Source organism: Poecilia latipinna, unplaced genomic scaffold (assembly GCF_001443285.1).
Source record: "Poecilia latipinna isolate Pla-1442-1.1 unplaced genomic scaffold, P_latipinna-1.0 Scaffold227, whole genome shotgun sequence".
Classification (NCBI taxonomy): Eukaryota; Metazoa; Chordata; class Actinopteri; order Cyprinodontiformes; family Poeciliidae; genus Poecilia; species Poecilia latipinna.
In genome coordinates, this window is record NW_015112843.1 from 217,301 (window position 1) to 229,983 (window position 12,683).

The following is a 12,683-nucleotide window of genomic DNA, read 5'->3' on the forward strand; positions in this document are numbered from 1 at the left end:
TGATGGAGATTTTACGTAACAGACAAAGTCACTGCTGTGTCAATATTTTGTAAATTCATCTTTCTCTGCAGTTACAGCTGCAGGTCTTCAGAGGCATGTCTTGAACGTTAAAAGCCCATTATTGCCCATTTTTCTTTGCAAAATAGCTCAAGCTCAGTCAGAGTGCACGAGAGCCTGTGAACATTAGTTTCTGTTATTTTTTTTTATAATATATATATTTTTTTACTTGGTCAAATTAGCAGCATGACTGTTTTTTATTAAGATATATAGCTCTTGAAAAAAAATAAGAGTCTTAAAATGATCAGTTTCTCTGGTTTTACTTTTTATAGGCCTATGTTTGAGTAAAATGAACATTGTTCTTTTATTCTATGAACTGCTGACAGCATGTCTCTGAAATTCCAGGCAAAATTTAGTTTTTATTTGCTGAAAATGAGAAATGGTCAGAATAACAAAAAAGATGCTTTCAGACCTCAAATAATTCAAAGAAATTAAGTTCATATTAATTTAGAAACAACAATATTAATGTTTCAACTGAAGAAGAGTTCAGAAACCAATATTTCGTGGAATAACCAGGAGGTTTTCAATGGAGTTCAGTGCAGTGGGCTCTTCATTTTTTCCAGAGCTCCAGACAACATAAAATGACTATATTTAATTAGGGTATCAAAGTAAAAGTGGTTGAACATGTTGAAAGCCATACTTTGTGCCCCTTCTGCTTTACAGTTATGCTCTGCCTTACTGTAGATCTGCCACATAAAATCCTCATTAAATCCACTGAAGTTTCTTGTTGGTCCATGAAAAAAAAATGTGAGAAAATCCCAGGGGTGTGAATACTTTTGCTCGTTAGCTCAGGACCGTCCTTACTTGTTTTTTTTTTGCTGCAAACCTCTGATCTGCAGTGGAATTGGGTTGTGGCTCAGCGAAGCTCAGTTCTGGCATTACCATATTGTGGAAAAAGTTAAACCACATCTAATCTCTTTCTACTTAACGCCACAGGAGCCGAGCTTCCTTGTTATCTCTTACAGTGGTTTTGATCAGCTGATCTCTGGGTTTTCTGAATGGTGTTCTCTGGATTTTGGCTGTTTTTTTTTTTTTTTTTTTATTCTCCTTTTCAGTCCAATACCTGAACATTTTCAGCAGACACATTGTGAGGACTTTGCCATCGCCTCTCAAAGAAGCCTTATTACATTTAGTAATACATTTTTCTATTCTCTACTTCAAATAGATCTTAAGGCTGAGAGTTGCATGTAGAAATGAGTGCAGGAAAGAGAGGGACACAAAGAGGCTTCTTCCAAACGCACATCAGATGTTCTGAAGCCTTTTGTGTTGAGGATTTTTTTCAGATTGTAAGGATGTGGTGACTCAAGTGTCACGGGAAACCAGTGAAAAAGGTGGAAATGTGCGTCTAACGTTCCAGTTCTTCTCTGTTTGAGGAAACCATGTCAACTGTAGTTATTATTACAGAATTTTTTGTTATAATTTTTACTATAATTTATTATTTGTTCTTTTTTACCTACAGAATTGCCTTTTATGTGACCGCTTCACCTTTGTCCTTTCTCCTCTGACCTCTGACGCCAGCAAGGTCTGCTCACTGGAAATGTGCAAAGAGATACACTGCAAAAGCACAAATTCTTACAAAGTATTTTTGTCCAGTTTCTACTGAAACTCTTAAAATAAGAAAAACTTTTCAGCAAGATATAGGAGCTTGTTTTAAGTCAAGTTAAGAAAAGTATTGGTTCCACTGGCAGATTATTTAACTTAAGACAATTTTTCCATGTTATATCAGTGACGATCTGTCAGTGGAATTAGTACTTTTTAAAAATCAATTTTAAAGTGTTTACTTAAAACTAGCGCCTATATTTTGCTGAAAAACTACTTGTAGTTTTGTCTTATTTCAAGATATTTGTACTAGAAACTAGACTAAAATACGTGGTGGGATTTTGTGTTTTGCAGTAGTTGTTGGTAAAAATAACAAAAAAACATATAGATTTGTAGTTTCTGAAATACTAAAATGTCTGAGCCATATTCAGTTTCCTTTGTGGCTCATTTGGACATTCGGTTTGAACTTCAGGAGCTCGTCTTCCCCACGCCTGGTTGCCTGAATGAACTGAGTTTGAGCCGTTTGATTTGCTGATTCTCTATTCATGTCGCACATGTGTGCCTAATACGTTCATATTTTGAATACATTGGGGTTTTTTGTACACTACTGGTAATATATGTGATTTTCATTGGTTTCTTGATTGTCTATCAGAGGCAGCAAAGTAACCTCAGAGGATGGAATAATCTGCTCTGTTGAAGGTTATTTAATTTCCTATAAATATACAGATGGCTACACTGACTTTCTCTGCTCAATAAAAGACCCTGGTTTGTTCAGGAAAGCTAAAATTATACTTTTTTATGTTGGGGGACTACTTGCTTTTTAACGTTTATTACCTTTTTGCAGTGTTTTGCAGTGTTTTAGGAACCAAAAACCCAGATTCAGTTAGGATAAGAATATGCTTTACATGTCATTTCTTTCGCTTTTCTCTTTGTCTTCACTTTCATTTCTGATTTTGATTTTCTGACTTTTACATCTTGGAAACATTTTAAGGGGAACTTATTATGCAAAATTTACTTTTTACACATTTTCATTCTTCCATTTTTGTGTCTACTGTTTCTAGAAACAGCCTCGGCACTTAAAGAAACATCCAACCATTTGTTAACAATAACTTAAATATTTTGGTGACTAGAAAACGAGTTGTTTTAAAAACCTTCTGAAAATAACATCAAAAATCAGCAAGTGGAGCTTGAGCATGTTCGGTCAGCTGGTTTTACTGCTGTACAATGGCTGCTGGAAAGTGTTTCGTTGTTGACTTTCCCTTCAGAAACCACTTGCTCCATTCGTGAAGGAGGCTCCACTTCCTCTGCTTCTGGGTCTGAGTCAGGGTTAAAGATGTGTTGCTGAACAGTTACACATCTGTTTGCAGTCATTTTCATGGGCATAAAGTGAGAGTGTTGACATGGAGTTGGAGCTTTTTTGTCTTTAAAGTGACCAGAGTCCCTAAAACAACTCTTTCTGAAAGGAACTCCAAATAGCCAGAACTGAGTAAAATAAAATCTCATTATCTGAGAATGATTTTGTGCAAAAAACAACAACAAAAAAGAACATGTTTTGTATAGCCTGTAGAGCTATTGTAACCTGTTCAAAGCATTATAGGTCCTTTTTAAATGTATTGAAAGTGTTTTCACTGTAACAGAAGATGGCAAAAATGCCTAGTGTATTATTTTCTAATGTCATTTCACAAAAAGCGTGTTATATTTATCTTTGATAGCTTGAGACTCTTCTGATTAGGCAAAATTGCTTCATGTTGATCTTTTTCTGAAGCTATGCACACAATCCCAGAGCTAAATGAACAGAAAACGGTGAGCACATGTGTTGGCAGGGGAGTAAAGAAGCGTAACAGCTGCATGTGGAGGAGGAAGTGATAGTTCAGATTCTTCCTGAGCAGCTAAATGTCTGGAACAAACGCTTTCATTTATTACCCAAAATATCAAGCACCAGGTACCCTGACTGTGTGCATAAACTTCACCACCATCTATTCAGTGATGTTGATGAGATGCTTACGTTTTGGATCAGACTGAGTAGTTTTTGTAATGTTATGAATGAACAGCGAGGCAGATGTGGCTCAGTTCTCTGTTCACTCGCTCCTGTCATGCACTTGATTGATTTTCTGGAGTCTTGGGACTTATTTGCTGCAACAAGGATCATTTGTCACCATCACCAGACAGCCTCTCTGTCCTTTTCTTTAAAGGTACCTTGGATGGTAGTCATGTGCAGTTGTTATAGATTATAAAGGTTTCACTTTAAAGAACAGAGCCAGCAGATGGAAAAACGTAGCGTCCGCTTTCAAACTGATGCTGGGAACAGAAGATGTGTGTGATATTGTCTGCATAACGTTTTCTTGCTGTCTTTAACAGCTTGTTTTGGTCCACACTTTTCTGCTTCCACCAATTACAGAGCATTGCAAAAGTATTCACACTCGTGACGTTTTTCCCATTTTGTCACATTGCAGCCACAAACCGAAATTTGTTTTATTGGGATTTTATGGGATAGAGCAACATGAAATTGTGTGTGTGTGTGTGTGTGTGTGTGTGTGTGTGTGTGTGTGTGTGTGCGCAGAAGTGTGCTGAGTATTTCTGTTGAACCCACATGAGTCAACACTTTGTGCAAACACCCTATGGTGCAATTACAGCAGCAAGTCTTTTGGGGTACAAGCTTTGTACGTGCTGAGACTCAGAGTTTTCCAATTTTCTTATCCAAGCTCAGACACAGATTAGGTGACGTCTGTCTTTTAACTAGGTCTGGGCAATACATCAATAATATTTATTGAGACAGAGATGTGATCGATATCAGTAGAAAATATGTCAGAATATTCTATAATTTCACTGAACTCCGATCCAAAACCACACTGCATTCTGGGGGATGTTAGTCACTCAACCTCTCACAGCCCAGCTAAAGCAAGATTGGTGGATCAACTAACTCACTCATTCTTTGGTTCCCTAGCAACAATGTGTTGAGAAACTTTCAGTTACCTAGCAACAAGTTGGTGAGTAAATGCCGCAGCAGCAGTTTCAGATTTCACAAACATGCCTCATATCTACTTAAAAATAAAGATCAAAACTATGAAGTAGAAAAGCAGTAAATGTTACTTCATCGCTTTGGTTTCATATCAGATATTTAAAGCAAAAAATTAATCAACAATTATCAATATGGACTGATATGAAGCCATTACATCCTTGCTTTTTTCAGCTATATCGCCAAACTTTATAAAGTCTTGCCACAGATTATAAATTTATTTTCGAGGTCAACCTCTTCCCCAGTTTCATGTCTTTCACTGCCTCCAGTCAGGTTTCTTTCAGTATTGGTCTGGATTTACACCGTCCATCTTCCCATGAACTCTGATCATTTTCCGCTGCTGGAGAAACAACAAAAACCGCACTGCCATGTTTAATTGTTTCATTATCATGTAAAGCACTGAACTGCCTCGTTTCTGAAATACAAATAAACTTGACTTGACTTGTGGGGATTGACTCTGTGAGCTTTATGGTTTTCCACCATAAAGCTTGGACAAAAGCCAAACAGTTTGATTTTGGTCTCAGCTGTGTTCCCAAGACATGTACATCTCATGGCCTTCTTCGGAAACTCATTGAAAAAAGCCACATTTGTTAAGTTGAGTACTTATATTGTTCTTATGGACAGATTCTCCAACCTGAGCTGGTACCATGCAGCCATGGCTGCTTCTCTAAATAATTCTCTCTGAGCCAAACCTGTCAGTTTATATCTTGGCGAGCCACCATAATTATTTATATGACACGACGGCACAGGATACACCGGGGGATATATGTGCATGTTGTGTTGTTTGAAAAATTAAAGTCAAGCACAGCAGCCTACAATGAAGAGAGTAGCCACGATTAAAAATTCATACGCTCTTTCTACTTAGAAACTTTCATCTTGGAGAGATGGCTGCAGTGTCACAGTTTCCATCTCCAAGTGAAGGTGGATGTCAGAGAAACACTGCAAGAGAATAGGGATAGATTTCCAGTGTTTTATGAAATATACTGTTTATACAAATAGACAATTACAGATTAGTAGATATTTTGACTTAACAGGATGATTTTACTGCCTCATAAGTAAAAAAAATTGCCAGGGGAGGCAGTACTTTTTAAATCAACATTATAGACTTGAAACAAGCTCCTATATCTTCCTGAAAAGTCACCTGTAAGTTAGTTTTGTCCTATTTCAAGTGTACTATTACATTATTTGCATAAGAAACAAGACCAAAAATATTTGGTAAAATTTTGTGCTCTTACAGTGTGATGTGTTATCACGCTAATCCTTAAAAACAGCACTTGGTTCATCCGTGCTGTTTTCTAATTGGACGACTTCTCAAGGATATTAACTTTCCCTGGAGTTAATTTAGGGGAATCAAAGTAGAGGAGGCTGAACACATGCATACCACACTTTTCAGATGTTTCCTTTTATTTAACATTATGACCTATTCTAGTCTTTTACGTGAAATTCTGAAGTTTAACTTTGTGAAACATCAATTGTTTAAGGGATTCAAAAACCACAAAGCAACACAAAGAGTATATATAAGCCAGCAGCCATTGGATGACATCACTTTCAAGCACATTGTAAATCGTATTTAATGAATAAAAACCAGTGTTTTCATTCTGCCTTGTAGCGCGGCTCTGCACACATCTGAATGGGGGGAAACTTACATTATCTCCCATTAGATCTACTTAAACCTTTCTCTTGCCTGCTTAATCTGCCGTCTACCATCTAATGGCCTCACTCATGCACATTCAGTTCACTTCTCATCCATCAGTCGCTTAGAGGGTGGGACGGGATGCTGAGGCTGTTCGGAGGCAGAGACAGAGTGAATGCAGTGGAGGTTTGATTGGATTGACTGGTAACCCTTTTAAATGCAAGTTTCTCTGCTCTGCTCTGCTACTAATTAAGGCAATTAACTTCTGAAAACTTAATAACAGCATTGCTGCATTATGAGACTATCAGTAGAGTTAAATTATCTTCCTTTTAAGGCTTTGAAAAAAGAGCATTTTTTATTTTTTTTAAAGAGCAATGGGGGGATTTAGGGCGGATTATGTGTGGGTGGAGGCAAAGGATGGAGGTAAAGAAGAGGTAGGATGGGGAAAATTGTGACGTGAATGGAGCCCCAGAGGAGCCTGACTGCGGAGAGAGTGTGTTAATGTGTGTGTGAGATGACGCTAAAGGTAAATACGATTCTGCACGCTTTCTCCTTCATCTTCAGAAGAAACAATGTGGAGACGTATTTTTAGAAAATACTAATTTTGACTATAAACTCCTTTTCTACATGCTCGGTTGAAGGCACTTCATAAGCTTTGGACTTATAGCTTTTAGACTGATCCTTATATGTTCCTTAAGTAAATGAACAAGCAAGAGATCTTTGAATCTTTTTAGAAATGTATGGCAACCGAGAACCTTTATCCAGCTTAAAATAGAAAATCTCACTTTATGTCGTTTTCCCCAACAATAAATGTACCTAATCCTTGATTTTGACTGGGGTGTTTTCACTGCAACTCAAATAGGAGTTTAAATAATTATTATTTTTGCCTAAAATTTAATCAGGGATTCAATTAGAAGTTGACCTTTTTGCTAATTTGGTTCTCTTTTGTATTACTGTTGTCAGGATCCTGGGTTGTTTGAGTTGGTTTAAATTTTGTTAATAGATTGTTTTCCTTTTTTGTTTCTGTTTTGGTGCGTTGCTGGGAAGAAATAATGGCGACAGTAAGGTTCTTGTTCCTGTCTTGACATTGTGTAAAGTGACGCACTTGCTTGCTCCGGACCAGCACATTTCCAAAACTCCTGGTTTCAGAGATTAAGTGCATCTATTTGGCAGCTGCTTTTTGCTGCTTTCTTTCCTAAATCCAGTGGTTGTTGGATCCCCCCAGCCATATCCTTTTAGATAAAAATAGATATGTCTATAGCCAAATTGCAGATCATTAATTGTTAATAATATAATAGAAAGTAATTAAACTCACTTGATTACCTGATATTAGAACAATAAACACAAGAATTACTCCAATTAATGTGAATTCTGCTAAATAAATGATTATTTCTGATTCAGTATCCAAAATTCTTCAACCATTTATTGTGAGCTAACAGATTTAACCCTTTCATGCATGAATTACGATCCTTTGTGTCAGGACTTTTTTCCCCCCAATTTTTTATTTTTATTTTCTCAAGGCATAAAAAAAGGTAGGAAAAAAATTTGTAAAAAAAAAGGATTTATTTTTATTTTATTTTTTTTAGGTGATCAATTGTAATTTTCTCCAAATTCAAAGTTGTTATTTGAAAAAATACATCAGTAGTATTGTTATTTAAGGGTTATCTGATGTCTCAATGTTTAAATTACCTGCAAGAGTCGTCTACAGTAGAAGGAGGGACCGGGTTGGTTGGCATGCTTTTTTTGGTCTGTCGGCCATATTGGATTTAACAAAAATAATTTCTTGCATTTGCAGCTAATGGCCAATAGTTGACAGTGTATTTCATGATGCATTAGTGTCCACTTCAGTGGTCTGTGTGCATTTATAACATAAAAATCCATAAGAAGCGCAAGAAAATGGCTTTTAGATAGATGTCCACTGTAGTGATCACAAAGCATGAAAAGGTTAGAAACCCACTGGTTTCACAGCATCATAGGAGCTTCTCTTGTGAAAAACAGCATGTCTGGTTGTACAGAAGCCTCATTATAAGTGTCTTCATACTCACAGCCAAACAAAAACACAAAGATGACGACCAACAGGGAATTCCAAGAAGCGACCATCCTCAGAGTTTCTGCTTTCATCTTCATGTTCCACATTCCTGTGGTGACACTCGATGATCGTCCCCGGGGGCCCGCGGCATGACGAGAGGAGAGGGTCCAGTCCTCAGAGGGTGTGAAAAGCTCAAGAAGGACTGCTGATGTGCCAAACAGACTGCTTCAGGATTCATATAAGATGCTGCGTCCAGTCCTTTTTCATCTCTAACCCCTCGGATCCAAACACTCGGTCAGGAACCTTTAGTGTCACACAGTGTGTCGACATGAAGGCAAATCCAGTTACAGCATGTTGTAGTGTGTTGGATACTCCAGCGGGTTTTCCTCATGAGTGTCTGAAACTAACAACATACGACGGGAATATTCTATCCTGATGCTACACCAGAGATCATGCGTCACTGGTGAAAAAAAGAAAAAAAAATCTTCAAAAGTAGTTTTTCAACTCAAAAACGGTGTGCATTTCTGGAAATTAGAATATCATTAACAAGTTAATTCATAACAGTAATTTAATTCAAAAAGTGAAACTTTTATATTATATAGATTCACATTTGAAATGTATTACAGAGCGATGATTTTGCTTGTTAATTTCTGTTAGTTCTGACGATCACAGGTTAAGGTGAGTAAAAGACAAAAATCCTGTTTTTAGCAATAACAGTCTGTTTTCTCCGTCCAGGTAAAGCATTTATGATGTTTCTATTTCAGAAGGATGTGAAATAGACTGTTTACTAGCACAGTTTTTCTTTCCCCTCAACTTTACATTTCTGCTGCTTTCATACAGCACTGTGAACGTCAAAGTTTCCTGAGCGGTGAGCTATCTCCTTGTCACTGACGGCTCACTCTTCTCTATGATTGTTTTAGACGACGATCATGTAACTTTTCTGTTTTCAACGTCATAACAATCTCTGTATCATGAGTAAATATGTTTCACTTTTTGAAATAAATTACTGAAATGAAGCTTATGCGCAAATTCAAGCTGGAAAACTTCTGCCTCACCTGCTCCACCCAATCGCTGCGTCATGCTCTTCGCCTCCAACTTCAGCGCTGGACCTCGACCCGGCGCGTTCAATCATCAATCAAGCTCCGTTTATAAGGATCCACACCCCACGTCGTCAGCCGCTCTCCAGCTGTGCTCAACCCACCTCCACCCCTTTCTCCACCAGCATCATTCAGCTCTCCAAGATGTCTTCCTTTTCCGACCTCCACCACCAGTGTCGGGCCCCGGGGGGAGAGCATCCCTAATCAGCGTCGGGGATGTTCACCCGAGTTCACAGCAAATCACAGCTCAAATCTTCTGTCGGGGCCCGAGCGCCAAAGAACTGTTATTCATTTTTGTCATTAAATCTTTAATCGTTCTTTTTCTACGTCTGAGTTTTTCCAGATTGAAGTCAACTTTTGAATGATATTCCTATCTGTTGAGTTTTACTTGTATTTTGTAATGGCACTTTTGGACATTTTTTGTTATATGATGGAACAATTTTTGTTTTTTTCATAAGGTGTCCTGTATTTACAGTCTTCAGAGTAGCTCAGACAGACATATTAGCCAGGTTTTAAGCCATTTCCTCAGTTTATATCGTCATCATCATGTTCTCCTTGTTAAGTTTATATTTGTCCAGCAGGTCAAAAATGGACTGGCTGCATTGAAACAGCTTAAAGCTTTACACTATCTAACTTTGTTCTGCATCTGGAAATAATCTACTTTATAATCCAAGTAATCAAAATGTCTAAATATTAAAGAACAGACCATTACATTAGCTTTTTGTCAACTATTTTATTATATTTCTCAAGATTTTAGGCAGATAAAAAAAAATCTGTCTGGGTATCACAGCATGAGCAGGTTAAGGTCGACAACCATAGTAAGCAGTTTATTCTTTTACATGAGTTTTTTTCTGAATCTGAAAGGAAGTAAAAATGAACACTGGAAAGTGAAGAGGACTCAGAAAGAGGAAGAATGAAAATAAGTGGGCACATTGTTGTGATGTCGGTGTGCTGAGCTATTTTCAAACACGTGAACACGGTTCACATGCACAGAAAGGCTCATCAGACCCACACGTCTGAATCACAGTTGCCTCCGTGTCAGAGTTCCCCTCACCTCCCGCCGTCAGCAAACTGTCGCCTTCTGCACAGGCATGAGCACAGTTACATGAAAAAAAGAAGAAGAAAAAAAAACCTGGCACAAGCTACAAAACGGCTCAGATTCGGAGCAATGTGCTTTGTTACTGAGATGTTTCACAAAACAAATTACTTACTACGTTGTCCGCCACACTTCATTGTCACCCTTGGCAACAGTTGCTGCTGGTCAGCTCTAAAAGTATTGCGATGGCCATCTAACGCAATTAAAGTAATACAGTATGTTGTCTCTTCTTAGCTCTATCAGTGTCACGTAACTAGGTGATGGGTCGTGTGTTTCTGCCTGCACATGTGGAAGGAGACGTTTGTCTCAATATTCTGTTAAAGGAATCAGAGTAATACCTCACACAGATATAACTAATCTATTATGCATATATTTATATTATCTGCTACTTAAACAACAAATGATGTGTGCTACATCATTGTCGTTCCTACTGAATAAGGTGTTATATTGGCCCATTAGATTGATATTGCCATATCAGGTTGATTGTTTCTGATTACAACTTATAAGCTTAATACTTCCAAGCGAACATTAAGAGCTGAAAAACCTTTTGGATGAGAAGAGAAAAGACGTCAAGATACGAGAGAAGTCCAGTTGCCTTCCTCTATCACTCCCAAGGTCATTCCTGCATTTTTATGTTAGGTTTTTTTTGAGTGCATTCATTTGATAAGGGAGACAAACAACACTATGAAGCACATTTTAACAAAAGCACCACTGCAGCAAAAATATATAAAATAAATCCAAATGAATATGTATTTATTAATGTATTTCAGGTGTAGCAGGATTGAGTAGCTTGGACTTTTCCTTGTTTATTTGGATATGTAAATATTAAGCCAATGGCTAAAATAGAGGCATAAGATTAGCGACAAATCAATCATTAAAATCAGTTCAATTAAATCTGGCTTTTTAGTTTATTGATCTGAAAGATGAGGTATAATCCCTCACAAGAAGGTATATTTGTATTTTATTTGATGCGCCTGAAGAGGTCAAGTGTTTTTTTTCTTTTATCTGCCTGTATATCAAAGCCTTGCAGTATTTACTAAGCTTGTCACAATAAACAATTGATTAATTAATCACATGACAAATAATCAAGATTGATCATTTCCAGTTGCATGATTGTTTTTCTTGCGTCTCTCTTTCTTTCTACCAAAGAAAGAGAGAATTTGTCTCAACTTTTTGAAATACAATTTTGTTGACAGGCTTCAGTATCCATCTTATTTGTTGTTTTGGTTATTTTGCAAATTTATCTTAGATATCTAAAATGTCTTCTTGTTTGCTAAAACTTAATATTTGTTAATCTCTGAGAGGGCATACTTGCATTATTGTGCCATTACCATAACATTACTTGTCTCAAAACAACAATATTAACCCCGACTTCAGAGCTGATTTATCATGCAGCAAAGTTAGTTATGGTGACAGGTCTAGTAGTTATTACAGGTCTGTCCAGTGTTTGCATCCTGGTCTTTCTGAGCCTGATCTCTGCTGTGTCTCTAAGTGGCTCGCTCACATGTATCTCCCAGCAGGCAGAGCTCCAGGACTAGGATGACTGGGAAGACCCAGACCAGCAACGTGACCAACAAGAATGACCCACGCTCCCTCAACTCCCGCGTCTTCATCGGCAACCTCAACACGGCCGTCGTCACTAAGGCCGACATCGAGGCCATCTTCGCTAAATACGGGAAGATTGTGGGGTGCTCCGTTCACAAGGGCTACGCCTTCGTTCAGTACGCCAGCGAGAGGAACGCCCGGGCGGCTGTGGCCGGGGAGAACAGCAGAGTCATCGCTGGACAGTCTCTAGGTAAGAAAATATACGTTTCAGTTTGAATCTAAGAGCTGCTGTATAGTGTGAGAAAACAAAAGGCTGCTTTATGTACTGCTTACATCAACTTGCTGATTGATAATTCAACATGAGATCAGAAAACTACCTGCAGTTTACACTAATATTCTCTAGAAAGAGAAACAAAAAGACGCACTAGGCCAGGGGCTCAATTGTTCAAGGTGCACCAAATATTTTTCTTTCCTTTTTTTTTCCCATATCAGGTGAGTTTAATTAAAATTTAGGGATATTTATGGATATAAACAAGTCATAATACATCTTTTCTCCACGCTGCGCGCAGACTCGTTGCCATAGCAACCGACAACAATCCCACTTCATGTTTTAGGATTTAACACACACACACACACACACACACCTACACACACACACACACACACACACA

General features: G+C 37.8%; 1 protein-coding gene across 4 annotated transcripts in view; it reads left to right on the forward strand.

The window, feature by feature from the left end:
* LOC106947170 (RNA-binding Raly-like protein) overlaps positions 1 to 12,683 on the forward strand; it is a 72,616-nt gene that overhangs the window by 16,729 nt on the left and 43,204 nt on the right. For 3 of the 4 annotated variants that reach the window (XM_015031993.1, XM_015031996.1, XM_015031995.1), the window contains exon 2: positions 11,985 to 12,262. In XM_015031993.1, the coding sequence (XP_014887479.1) occupies positions 12,007 to 12,262 (256 nt within the window). In that variant the 5' untranslated portion in view covers positions 11,985 to 12,006. The remainder of the gene's footprint in view (positions 1 to 11,984; positions 12,263 to 12,683) is intronic. The other variant, XM_015031994.1, reaches the window with a different exon arrangement.